The sequence below is a fragment of the Esox lucius genome, chromosome 18, assembly GCF_011004845.1.
Source record: "Esox lucius isolate fEsoLuc1 chromosome 18, fEsoLuc1.pri, whole genome shotgun sequence".
NCBI lineage: Eukaryota > Metazoa > Chordata > Actinopteri > Esociformes > Esocidae > Esox > Esox lucius.
The window spans coordinates 18,694,844-18,709,417 of NC_047586.1; the positions used below are offsets into that span (position 1 = coordinate 18,694,844).

At 41.1% G+C, this 14,574-nt stretch overlaps 1 protein-coding gene across 1 annotated transcript; it reads right to left on the bottom strand.

Annotated features, from left to right (window-relative positions):
- Nucleotides 1-3,454: 3,454 nt before the first annotated feature.
- Nucleotides 3,455-8,981, bottom strand: LOC105006329 (alpha-1-antitrypsin homolog). The gene is made up of 5 exons (XM_010864798.4): nucleotides 8,892-8,981; nucleotides 5,248-5,919; nucleotides 4,639-4,909; nucleotides 4,264-4,411; nucleotides 3,455-4,108 (listed from the first exon to the last, which is right to left on the bottom strand). The coding sequence occupies exons 2-5, from the start codon at nucleotides 5,912-5,914 to the stop codon at nucleotides 3,917-3,919; spliced, it is 1,278 nt and encodes a 425-aa protein (XP_010863100.1). The 5' UTR covers nucleotides 5,915-5,919; nucleotides 8,892-8,981; the 3' UTR covers nucleotides 3,455-3,916.
- Nucleotides 8,982-14,574: the final 5,593 nt, after the last annotated feature.

Here is a 14,574-nt window from a genome sequence, read left to right on the forward strand (position 1 = left end):
CACACAATCCATCTCCTACCCTGACTGTGTGTATCTGGCCATTTGATTACTGTACGATGAGACGATGGGAGGAGCAGATAATAGATGGCTGAGGGTTAGAAGAACTGAGGGGGTTGAAGGACCTAATGAAGAGCCAAGCTTGTTTACTTATTCATTGAAAGCTCAAAAGGATGCCTGGTTCCTGATCTGCAGTTTAGACCCTCCTCTGAGATGTTGGCTAACCCCTAGAAATTTTGAGTCATTCTATCACCATTTCACTCTAATATTGTACATGTAGAGATATCTCAAGCAATAGTCTTCAGTTATATCAAAGTGATTTGCCATACAGTGTAACGTTCTTGTTCACACATCGATTTCGAAGAGCTCCCAAGGATCAATTAAAGTGATTATTCTCTGAAGTACTGTGTAATTCTGTTAAACTTTTTAAGATGCCTGTGTTAAAATCGTTCAATGTTCTGAGGTTTATCTGGTGGTCACAGGAATATCTATGACTTAGCAAATGGTATTATACATTTTTAATTTGTATAGAAAAATATATATCTGAAGCTGTTTTAAAGTGCAAACCCCAACATAGGGGGTCAGACGTCTCTGTCTACCGCATCTCCTGTCTTTCTCGTGGGTCAGTGTTTCAGACCTCCAGGGGGATAGAATGCGAACAGTGTTATTGATTGATTATATAACATTCTCTGCAGCAACTCCTCTATTGACAGTTCATCGGTCACAGCCTCAACTAGGGCAGATGAACCCCGGGTTACCTCTCTACTTTTGTAATCTGCTGAGTAAACTCTACCAGGAATCCTTTGAAGCTCAGGATCCATTTTGATGGACAGCAGATGTTTAGTTTACCTGTCAATACACATAGACTTGAAATGCAAGTCAATTGGAAAAATCTGTCCAAATGAGAATACATCAGCGCTGTCAGGTAGCCTAGCAGTTAAGTGCAGTGGTCCAGTGACCGAATGATTACTGGATAAAATCCCCCAGACTACAAGGTTAAAAATCGGTTATTCTGTCTTTGAGGAAGGCAGTTTACCCAAAACTGCTCAAGCTTCAACGTAAAGAAAATGTTTATCCCCTGATTGTGAACCTACTCAGGAATGGCCGAAAAACACGTCTCAAATTCACTCATGGATTATGTTCCCATTCATTTTGGGTTACTGAGCAAACGTATGAGCAAAAACCTTGAAGTTTGGAAGATTCTGTGTAAATTCCAGTACACAGTAACAGTGAACACTGAGGCTGTACACACTTTATGTTATAGTTTCAGACAGTAGCCAACAGGCTATTAGGACTGTTTGGGGATATATTCTAGGTCTGTAAGGGTGCCCCTACATACAAAACAAGTGGATTCTAAAGCATTTTCACATCTGATTCAAATGCAGTCTACAGTAGCCTTCTTATGGTGTTCAATGCAGGCATACATTAAATTAAATGCCTAACATTCATGACTTTGTTCTGGGTCTGTAACCACTGTATGGGCAATGCGACCAGTATTGTTGCTAGTGAATTTTGACAGCCAGATGAAAAGGTTCCCTAATAAATGTTAACTCATTGCCCTGGCAAATATATGTACTGTAGGTAGATGCACTACTGAGGGAGACAGTAGAGACAGTCTGCTGCATACTTATTTGCATTAAAACACTTAGGAGCTGTGCGCTCGCCATGAGGAGCTTAGTGGGAACATTGCACATGGAAACAATACACTTGGTCCATGTTTAAATTAGGACGCATATAAGCGCCTACCAAATAATGAATATAAGGTTATCTTAGATTTACAGAAAGTCAAACGATGTTGACATGATTTCATTTAAAAGGACACATGGGTACAATTGCATGCAGTTACCATCCATATTGTGTGACGTATTCCCCTTCCCTCCTGCACCATGGTTAAATCACTCAGTACGTGCTCACATAGGAGGGCTTCAGGTGGCTGAGCAAAAAGGGAGGCGATGCTCCTCGCGAATGTCATTTCATCTATGTGCTGTCAAAGCCACTTTCTGTCACTCAAACATCCAAGATTTTTCCTCCCGAGAAAACCCCCAGGAAACAACTTTTCCTCAAGCCTCCACCTCCCCCCAACTTCCCTCTCAGGCGATGAATTGGTCAAACACCATCAAGTGAAGGTTGACGACATCCGTGCCTTATTCACTCAGCCTGGTGGGTCTACTGGTCACTCACACACTAACTCACACATTAACCACTTTTTTTCCAGCTCTCTTAAGATGATAACATGCAACTAGTGATGTCCGGTCACATGCCCGCTTGATCCAATACACTTTTATCTTCCTTCGTCTCAGACTCATATCATTTAAAATGGGCATGCTGAAGATTGATTTAAAAAAGGGAGACTGTAAAAAGGGACTGTATAAACATTACCCATCTTTTTCTGGAAAAACACTGCAATGCCTGTCTAAATAGGATAATATAGAGCAAAAATGAATTGACATGGCCATTGGAGAGCTAAAGGATTGCCTTGACACCACAGACTGGGTTTTGCTGGTAAGCACAGGAGGACCTCATTAGCAGTTACAGATTCTTATATAAGGAGGGCAATAAAAAGCAACACTCAAGAATGAAGGAAGCCAAGCTAAAGTAGCAGCAGTACTCCAGCAATGGAAATTAGAAATTAATTGAAGAGATTACCAACTATAAACCGAATGCTTACCTGGCTGAAAACGACCTCTCACTAAAGAGAAACCTAAGCCTGTAATACTATAGACTTCACTTTCAAAGACACCTCCATCACCAGAAAACGTCTCCACAGCATGCAGTACAGGTTAATAATGACCGGAAACGTTCTGCCCCTAAACAACTGGTAATGTGTCCCACTGAGTAACAGGATCGAACTCGCCAAATCAAACCACCTCTAAAAAATAAACTAGGTTGCTGCTCTATACTGCACTCAAGCTGTTATTTTCCTTTCATCTATAGTCTGCTGATACTGTAGGTGTGTACATCCACTGTAAATCCATGGATAATATATACTCATCATCGCACATTTTCTGTTATCTGTTCTTATGTCAGCGTATATGCTAACCAAAAATGTAAAATAATGTATGTAAACTTCCCTTAGATGTTGTGCGTTCTCTTTATAAATATTGTCTACCAGTAGCACCACTTTTCCACCAAGTAAAATGTTGATAGTGCAAATGCACTAAATGAAGGTGAACATGATTCATAGTACAGTGGTTTCTTGCCTTTTTTCTTGACTATACAACATTAGGAGGATTCCCAATACTGACTACCCTTAAAGGAGCCTTTTACCGTATGCATTTTACAAGTAAGCCTTCGATCTTATGGGTCTTTTCAAGTTACCCTGTGGAGAGGCCAAATACCCCCATGGATCCTGGTAGGCCTGGTTGGAGCCACCATCCCAGTACACTGTTATGATGTAACATGTTCTATTTATTGTTGCTTCAAAATGTTTAAAGACAAGTAAATAATTGTCCCTTGGTTTGTGTTTTGACTTTTTATTACCTAACTAGATGTGTTTCACAAAAACAGTTGTATATAGCCTCCACTCCACAAAGGCTATAGAAACCCTATGTCCTACTTGATTATCTGAAGACAACTCAAGGAGACATAATGATGACACAAAGCTGCTTGCAAAAATGCTTTTCACCAGACTGGCGTGGACATCAGTAACAGCTTAACAGAACCACACAAACACACAAGATCTTTGATTCTAGGCATAAAGTGAATACAAAAACACATGTAGGATATCACCCCCCCCCCCCCTATAAATGTCTGCCACTTTGCCTAGACAAAATGACAAACACTTGAATGCTCTACTGCAAACGGCAAAGTCAGATACATATGTTTCACCATACGTTACAGCACAAGTGACCTTCCTTAAATCTCCTCAAATGAGCTTTCCACTCTCTTTTCTCTCCTTTCCACTCCATCTCAGCCTCGTTCACTGGGCAGTGGGGTCGGTGATCTTGCCCATGAAGACGATGCTCTTGGTAGTGTCCTCCAGGATGTACATCAGGAAGGGCCTGTTGAGCTTGATGGTGTCTGGGAGGGACATGGGCATTATTTCTATCGTAGTGGCGGCAGCCGCTTCAGTTCCCTTCTCATCCACAGTCAGCACAGCCTTGTGGCTCACCTGCGAAGGGAGCGGACTGGGTTCATTTTATGGTTTTCTTTGGCACCACTGACGCCCATTGTGTTCAGTGAGCATAGCATAATACGATTATTTCTATTTGTCCATCATTTTCTCCCACCTCTCTGACAGGAAAAGTATGGTGCCTCTCAACTTACCCTCGACACCTTCAATGTGGTGGCCTCAGAGATGCCAGAGAGGTCAGCGGCGTCACTGAAGGCACTGACCACGCCCATCTCCTTCAGATTGTCATCCAGGGTGTAAGTGGTAGAGGCTGAGAACTTGGGCATGTATATATCCACGTTGCTGGAAGAGACATCAAGTCCACACTGTTTACTGCTGATACGTAAACTGTCCTCGCCATGTTCAATGAGATAACAACATACTGAAAAGTTGCCTTATAAAGAAGTTTGAAAGGATTTCCCTTTTTGTCTGGGAGAACCTCTATTGCCATATGCTACACTGACCATATGTCATGAATGACCAACAGAGAATATTAACATTGGCGTCCCCATGAAGTCAAGTGGTCTCACCCCCTGTACAGGCTGCTGTGCACATGCTTGAGGTATTCTTTGTTGATGAAGGCCTCCACTTGCGCCATCTTGCCCTCGTCAGGCAGGATCACCATCATGGAGGCATTGCCTCTGTAAGGCAGCAGGACAACAGTGGTGAAGTTGGTCTGGTCCTGGTACATCTCATAACGACCAGACCTCATCATCATGTCCACCTCAACCTTGGTGCTTTCATCCACATGGAATTCAGCCTTCTGTGTGTGCTTGGCGTCGAAGGGCTTGTCCCACTTGCCTGAGGGTGAGGAAATCATTACTAAGAGACAGGAAACATGGAAGCTGAAAGCCTGGCTGGCAGGTAGCCTAGCCATTAGACCTTTAGTCAGAGAGTCGGGCCACTAACTGAAATGTTGGGACATGTTAAACAGATGCATTCACAATTCAGACCAACACATTTGTACTCGTGTGTGGAACAAGACAAATATATGCACCCTAAATACAAGTGGAATTAAAAAATCAGTTAGCCAGTAATTAGAAAATCAGTCAGCCAGTCAATAATTGGCTTGTACTCTATATTGTTTCTAAAATAATCAAGAAGTGAATGGTTATTCTGTCACCTTAGTTCCCTCATACCTCTGAAGAAGACATAGTTGATGAGCACCATGGCCGTTTCAGGGTCCAGATCCTTCACAAGGTCTTTGATCTTGTCCGCCGTCTTCTCTGCGATGTACTTGTTGATCTCTGCAGCAGCCAAGGCCGGGTCCCTGTAGTCGACGGTGAAGCCCTCGCTGGCGTAGAAGTGCTTGGCGTCCTCCAGGAACTTGGGCTCGGGCTTGAAGCCTTCTCTCAGGGCCACGGCGTTGCCCATGTCCAGCTGCATGGCCTCATCGGTGTGGCCCAACATGTGATTGAGGTGCTCGAATGCCTCGTTCACCTTCTCGGGTGCCAAGCCGGTGTAGCCCAGAGCAGAGAACAGTTGGCTGTGGGTGTCTCCCTTCGCCCCAAGGGACAGCATAGCCAGACTAGTAGAAATGCCCAGAGGAGAGAAGAAGACGTTCTTGTTCCCTGTGTTGGATTTACTCAGGCTCTTATACAGGGCAAAGGCGAAATCTGCGTTGTGGGGGGTCAGCAGGTGGCAGGACTCTTCCCCATGGCTGTGCTTCGGGTGGGTTTCGCCGGCAGCGTGGTGGAGGTGGTGGAAGAGTTCTTCCGTGTGACCGGCGTGGTCGCCGTCGTGAGGCGCCGCCCAGGCTATGCAGAGGAGCACAGCTGCTATCGCACAACAAGATATACCCTGCATTGTATCTGCCAATAGAAGGACAATGGGCAATGTCAACACATCGGGCTAGACTCACAAGTCAAGCGGTGCTTAAGTCTGTAAGCTAATTACTATTGAACCCCATCACCCCATTAGTAGTGTTAGCTGTGTTTTGTTCGCCACGTCAGACTTTACCCTCTTCTAGAGACTAGACAGTAAAAAACAAGGTCATGGGTTATTGCACCGTAATAATCTTTTGGCCACGAATTTGAGTTGTTAATGCCATCTGCTCAGCCGCCAAGAATAACACTTAGGACAAACAAGCAACGGAAAAGCAGAAGATAAATAGGTAGCCTAAGAAACAATGTTTATGAAATTGACAAATTGCTAACATCAGAAAACATTTCAATTATTGCTATATTCAAAACGTGTTTAGATTGTTCATTTGAAAATCCTGCAGAAGCTATACATTGGGACATTTTATACTAAGAGTGGAATGAAACTATTTTTGTTATTTATTTGCTGTCATATTCTAGTTAGGCTAAGAGAGGATCTTATATCAGATGATATGGAAGCCATAGGCTAGAGGTTCACATGCTTCAACTAAAGCCTGTTCTTGAATGACTAGTGGTTCCCAACCAGGGACAAAACAACTCCTGGGGGTAATTGGCCTATCCACAGGGACAACTTGAGAAGATTCATTAGACCACAGGCTTATTAGTATAATGCACATGCGGTTCTTCAGGGGCTCTCAATGTCAAAATTCTATAGATGTTACAGGTGTTACAGTTTGGTCTAATGCGGTATCTACACCTTTTGGATGTAGAAATCATGTTATAGCCATATCCCAAAAAACTGAATTCCACTGCCTGCCCCTAAAATAGTATATAAGAGATAAAATATAAGCTTTTGTAATTACACATATGTTAAAGAATGAAAAATATACTTTTAATTGAGAAAATTACATAAATGAATTAGAAAGTAATAATAACAAACAGCAAAAAATGACGAACAATGAAAGAAAAAAGCTCTGCAATACCTTGCTGAATGAAACTTGCCCCAATAATGCTAGCTCATTGTTTCATTGACTGTGGTGGCTCATTCATTATGAAAACCTTTGAGATTGTTAACTTGGTTTACAAATTAGCAGACTATATTGCTGCTACCATTTACCCTATCTTTGCCAACAGAAACTTAGATTTGAACATCCATTTTACTGTATGTCTATGATTTAATTGCTGGAGTTAGACGGACACAAAGTGAGTGCAAAGAAGCCATGCACTGAACAACTAACCCAATAGTGGGCATTTATAGTAGCACAGAAATCCCTGACCCCTCCTTTGTTCAAGTCCCACGACCAAATGTGTTCCATGTTTCTCTTCCCGTGTCACTTCATAACTGTCTCAATATAGTGTCACAACCTCTACTGTCACACCTTCCAAAAAATATAAAAAACAGAATTGATGGATGGCTGTACTGTTAGACTTCATTGCAGCTTTTTATATTATTGATCATAAACCAATTCTGAAAAACATAAGTGGTCTGGTTTTGAGCTCCCTGTTGTGTCAGATTTTGAGTTTCTTAGTCTGTGATGGTGTGTGTTGGTAGACCCAAGAGCAGGAATGAAGCAGAGTCCCTTCTCAAAATAAGAAATAATGAACGTTACTATTTTTTCTAGAAGAGAGACAAAATGGCATAAACCACTGGCATGAAAACTCAAGACTAAGCACAGATCAGCCATCTTAAACCAATTTAAATATTAAGCCTGGCCTTAAATATAGCCTGTGTGTCTATGTGCACTGATAACACAAACTAATAAATCAGCAACATTAAAAGACCCAGAAAACTGAGCTTCAGTCAGCTTTGAAGTGTATATCTAGCAATAAGCTGTTTCTAAATGTCACAAAAAACTAAAAGCATCTTGGACAAATCCATTCAATCATTATCTAGATCTGGTATTGAATGATGTGAAGATTGAAGTGATGGGATTCCGCCTAGATTGCAAGCTGACATGGTCCAAACATAAATAAAATGTTTACCAAGCTGGGGAGAGGGATGCCTGTGGTAAAACTTTAGCTAGAAATCAATGAACAGTACTTTATCTAGCAATGAACAAAATAAGTCCTACAGCACTCGTTTTATGATCCCAGTTATACTGGTCAGTTAAATAGTCAAGCGTCTCAAATACATAGAAAGTGAATATCAGTGAATGGTATGCATGTCAACCTCTCCTGGCTTAGAGATGTATCGCTTCTCTATTGGTATAAATGTTCATACCTAACGGTCTGCACAAATATTTTACAATTAGCTCAGACCATTAAATACTTAAGATGACATGCCACCAGAGGTGTCTTTACAGTCCCTGAGTCCTGAACAACTCTCTGCTATGTATAGTAACTAAGGCTAACAATTCAATCCCATTTTTTGTGTAGTTTTGTTACTGCATATATGAATATATTTACTATTGCATTATGCATTTCGTTGTGTTTTGACCCAAGGAAGAATGACTAATGGTTAATGAGGACTCTGAAGAAATTATTTAAGAAAACACTGAAAATACTACACTGCACAGATTTATAAAATTATTATAATGTACTTGCTATCACAATTTTAGCTGTTACTATACTGTAATATACATCTAGAATGAATTAGACATTACTTTCTTAAAACTATTTAGGGATTTTATCACCTCAATCTTTTTGAAATCATGATTAACACCAATCATGACATGGGTGAATGAACAATAACGACAAATGCAGTATTACAGCTATAAATACAATATTACAACTAGAAATACAATATTACTGCTAGAAATACAGTATTACAGCTATGCCTCACATAGGAACATTTCCAAGGCATAGCATTAGATTTACTTTTTACCTGGTGGTTTTTACCTTTTATTATTGCAAAGAAATGCGCTCTCTCTAGGAACTGCTGGGAGCTACCAGAACTAAACTATGGTCAAATGAAATATTTTCAACTCTTTATAGCGTGACATCCTGTAAAGCGCATTGCTTACCTTTAATGTCCCGTTTGCCGGAGACAGTTTTGCAGGAACTCTGTCAATTTATTTGTTCTGAGAGGATCAGCTGATCCCATTTAATTAATTATTTACCAGATGCCGTCCCCTTCAACTTATCTGGCTTAACAAGAGATTTATCTGTCCAGACTAATTATCCGGAATCATGAACATTCCTTTAAAACCATTGCTTCTGGTGTTTTTAAAATACCTTAGTCAACTGAAGAGACTCAAGATGAAAAAGTCATTATTTTCCCACATCACACATACAAAGCAGAAATTATTTTTTTATTCTGGCCCAGTCTTGGTATGGGTCTGACATTTCAGAAAGCAGAACTACAAATGTTGCAATCTCCAAATCTCTTGACAATAGTTATGACATGCTAGAACCCCTAAAGACCAGTGTCTGTACAACAAAACTCGATATTGGAATCACCAATTGGCTTATGACTGTGATCTGTCACTGTTGAAAGCTGGGAAGCGATTACAGAGATAACATGTTCTGCCCACTCATGACTGATCTGCTGTCTGATTCATTTTGTTCAATTCTATTCACCATTTCATCTCACAGTTTGAAATATCAGAATGTAATCTGCAGGGCTCCAGAATGGAAGGATAGGAGACTCTAACTCAGAGCTTTGCTCTTTGTGTGTCCTTGTGAAATGTTTGATCTAAAAAACAAAAGGAGATGTAGTCCAAGGATAGAATTAGGTTGAAAGCATCACTGTCCACCTCATTAAAATGATTTTCACTCAATAAAAATATTGATTGAGACTGAGTGAGGATTGAGTTTGTGTAGTGTTTTCTTTTACTGTAAGGGTTTTGTACGACTAAGCTGCATAACAAACAAAAAACGATGTAATTACTAGTGTAGTGTTTTATCTAAAATAAAAGTCAAACATAAATAAGACTAGAAGAAGTACATTTGTTTTTCTCAACAAATACCCTTTCATGGCATCATTATGAGAATTCACAAAACTCAAACAAGCAGGTGGTTTCCAAATCCCAGTTTATGATCAAAACATATGTTTCACAGTATCCATTTCAAAGACACAGACAGTCTTGCAAATGCAGTTTCAGGATGCAACGTTGCCCAACTTTATATCACAGCATACATATTAGCAAGGAGAAAGAGGATTTTCCATAATCTAACAAGAACAATTATTTTTTTCTTTCTTTTAATCATCACCAAAGGAAGGACAAAATGATGGAGCTTCACAACAATGAAATCAAATAGTTTGAGGATGTTCCATTTCTGTCAGGTCAAAGATCTCTCCATTGAGCAGAATGAGGACAGTACACCTAAATGAGTCCTGGGGCATAAATGGACATCTAGTTCATTGAACATTTCCTTTGAATTCACACACCTGTTTCAAATAAAAGAAAATGGATGAAAATGTTATGCTTTATTGGTCAGGAAAGTTGTGAAAGATATAGGAGAAAAGTCTGCTGAAAGTGCAGTAGGTCAGATTGAAACCCACATTGAAGCCGTATTTGTGCACTTTGACCGCTTGACAACACTAAGCCAAAGCTTAATTTTAATTTGATTATTTTGATCAATTTAATGGCAGACAAAACTGTGCCCCCCATTGGGTTGCAGGGATCAGGATTGAGAAACATTGTTTTACACTGTGAATTAATGGCTAGTAATGGTGATGGTGGTGAGTCCAAAGCACCCGAGTGGGTGTCATCCCATCCACCACACCTGTGACCTCATGAATACCCTAAAATGGGGGGTGGGAGGGGGGTTATTTTGAAAAAGGACTTACAAGATAGCAACTGAGAAAATGTCTTATCTCAACCCCAAATACCTTCTTATGCCTTCTTGACCCAAAACATTTCAGTGCCACTCAACTGTTGTACTGGAATATTATTTGTATTTATCAACACTTCCTACAGCCCCCAGTCATGACCAATCTTACATTTGTGTTTTTATTTTTATTTTCAAAGAGACCCCAGAGAAGTGTTGTGTTTTTAAAAACGGACGAGGTCCCAGACGCTTTGCGTACACATTACAAATTGTAGGATTTATTTTTGAACAACATTGTGAACCAGATTTCTGCACGCCTCTGTGGAAAAGCACCAATCAATGTGTTAATGGATTGTGTTTACGAAACTGTCTTGTTATTGCATGAGTCCATGTAGTGGGCAACTCCACGCTTACTGAAGCAGAAATAAGTAATTATTGCTGACTCGGGATCAGCTCAGCATAATTCATCAATCTGCTAAACAACACGCGTTACGTGACACGACTGGCCCTGTGGAAAAGGTCCCTCAACAGCACACCATCAATCAATAGACACCCACGAAACAAACACACCCACGTACACATACACAATTCAAACCCATGCATGTATACATGCACACAGACACACACAGAGAGACACATACACACACAAAAGCGAATCCACCCACCTGGCCACACACACAAACACGTTCCCTCCCTCCCTTTAGGTGTGTCAAGGCCAATTTACCCAAGCTTGAGGTTAGATAGCTTTGTCCCGCAAACAGTAAAAGTCCAAATTATTATGGATGGACTTTAGGAGAGCCAGAAGTCCATCCAAGATGTGGAGAGAGACTCCTCCAGGGACTGAACCTTTGCCTGGGCAGCAGGAGGGAGGTAAGGGGAGTTCTGTTGTGATGAGGGGGGGGGGGGGGGGGGGGGGGGCTGGAGGACTAGGGCATCCCCGAAAATCTACTATACAAAATGTATAAAGACAAGTATATTTCAAAAACGGCATGTGGACTGCTGTGGAAAGACTACATTCTTTATTGTGCTCAGGGCTAATTTGACACAGAATCCTGAATTTGCTTTGAATTAGTACTTTCAACATAAAAGGATTAATGCACGATTTGCATGTATAAGGTTCAAAATAATTATGTGGTCGGAGCCATGGGGACTGGAGAGCTTTAGGTCCCTAGGCAAGTGCCTGCTGGGCATTGCTGTTATTGACAATAAGATTGGCCTTATGGGGTTGGGCAATACGATCCTGCAGTACTGTTCTGCTACAGTAGTATCACTTGGGCCTCCCGTCCATATGAAGGTCAGTCTACCCCATGAGAGCATATGCAGATCGGTCTTCCCACAACCCACACCGCCCCCGCCGCACGATACCCCCACCTCACGAAGCCCCCACCCCAAGACGCCCACACCTCACGGCGCCCCCACCCAACGACGGAAGGTTTGACAAACCAGCTCCACTCACAATCCGGCTCCCCAGGAGGGGAGCAGCTCAGTGCGAGTGAGAGAGATGAGAGAGGGGTTGATGGATAAGGGCAGCACCAAGGGCTGAGCTATCCAGCTGTTGGTAGCCCTCCTCTCTTCTCTTCCCCCGTATGTCCTCAGGGAGGGCTCCCTGGCAGTGCTGCCAAGGCACCACCAGGCCTCAGAGTCCAGCCAACGATGCTAGCTATGTTACGCTGCTCATTATCAACACCTATCTGCTAATCTGTCAATCTGTCGCCTGGCCAATCCACTGAGATCCGTAGCTTGAGCTTTCATTTTCTTACGTGACTCTTCAAACTCCAGTTTTTTTTCTGCGTTGGCCGACTTGTCAGTGTTGAAATGTGTTGATCTCTCCAACCAGTCATTGACCCACAGGCTGACGTACAACAAACAGCTTGCGGCTCGCTTCTCAGAACAAAAAGCCCAAGGCCACATGGTGATGGTTGAATGGCAGAGAGGACACACCATAGAGAGTGATAGAGGCCTCAAAAGGCCATTTCAGCATGCAACGCCATCAATGCCTTCCACCAAATTGTAGTCAACTGGGTGGGACTTCCTATAGGTTAAAGATCACAGGACTCCATCTGGGTGATCAGGAGGGATTATTCCATTAATTATAACAAAGACATAGATGGATATATTGAGTCGAAGCATGTCACCCCCTCAACAATATGTGTCGTTGTCTACAGAGTGATATGTTGGTCAACCAACCTGTTCCCCTATTTGGACTGGTGGATACATCTGGTTATTGATGGAAGTAAAATATTTTATGAGGAGTTTTGACATTAACTGCCTATACTCATTGGAGAGTTTGTAGCTTTGCCAGTCCTGATGAATTAATGCATATCAGACCATCTCAAATTTCGAAAGAGATTATTTTGATATAAAGTATCACATTTCAGCCTCATAAACCAGATGGTGCATAGCATATATAAATCTTTGACACAGAAATGATGTTGTTATGTTTGATACAATGACTGGGGGCAAAGGTGAGCACTATTAGAACAGATTCCTGATTTGGGGGAATTGCTAGTAACAGGTCATTTTTTTTCTTAGAGCACTGGTGGCTAAACCAGTCCCAGAAACATGTATCATGAAACTCCAATCATTTCAATGGAAGCCTAAGTTCTGTTAGTGGTTTTAAAAGTTTACCATGAAAAAGTAATCCGTCTGTGGAATTGGGAGATGCTTAACTTGGGCCAGAACAGTCCGGGCAGTGTTCCGATACTTTTTTTAGGTACTAATTTTAGGCAAACAGCGTTACGGTTCCTTTTATAGGCAAAATAGCCATCTAGGACATTTGGGATAGGCTACATTAAAGGAAAAAGCATTATTAACCCAAACATTTTGATGAACATAATCTAATGTGCAATTTGTCAGTTTCTGCAATTATTTTATCCCAAGTCAAGCGCTGGTGAGATCCTTATGAACAGTACCATAACTATATAGTTCTAGTGCTGGAACCTCAACAGATTCCTTCCAAAAATGTAATATGTTTCTTGCTAAATTATTAGTACTAGGAAATACATAAAAATGTCACAACAAATATATTTGTCATTAATTCACAAAATTGTATATCCTAGGAAGGTGTGTATTGTGCCTTTAAGCCACAAACTCTCACAACAAAGACAAAAGTTTGGATCCATAAAGATAATGTTTTTTTTTTTTTGCCATTCCCAAACTCTAAAACTCCTTCACATTGTAATGTTACTTACTGTAATGTGACATAATACTACTTGGAAAGTCTCCGAAATAAAGGTATGGAGGAGGCAGCAGCCCCACTGGTATATAATATTTGCAAATAGAGACAGAAAGACACTAACACAAGATCAGTGAGAGACTGTCTGAAGAAGAGTTCAGAAAACCTCCTTTTTGTACAGGTAAGAAGCTGTTACAACATCTCACAAAATAACTGACATTTCATCAATATATGTTAATCTGGTCTAAACCAGTTAGGTTTATTCCTCTTATTAGTTTCTCTCTCCGCCCACGGTTCACCCAAACGCAGGTTATCCATCTGTATTTTACAAATACCTCTTGACTTCAAGAGGTATTTGCAGGTTATACATCTGTAAAAGGCACTAATACATTAGTTCTACACATTTCTATGACTAACAAACAAAAAGCATTACAAAACATCTCTTAGATCCACACGTATCAAAATAACTACATTTTATCTTAAATTAGTGTAACACACTCAGTGCCCCCCACCCATACAAATCTCTGCACATGGCTGTCAAACAAGTTATTTTCACATAGACAGATGTTGGGCAGAGATAAAGATTATGCTTCACCACTTCCTTTGATTATACTGGCAAGCAAACGTTCCATTCCTGTAAGGGGTGGTACCATAACTGCAGGTAAGAGTGCCATTCATGGCTTTATACCAGCTGAAATGGAACTGTTGTACGCGGCACTATGCACACTGTCAGTGTGTTTGCCAACTAAGAAGTAGTA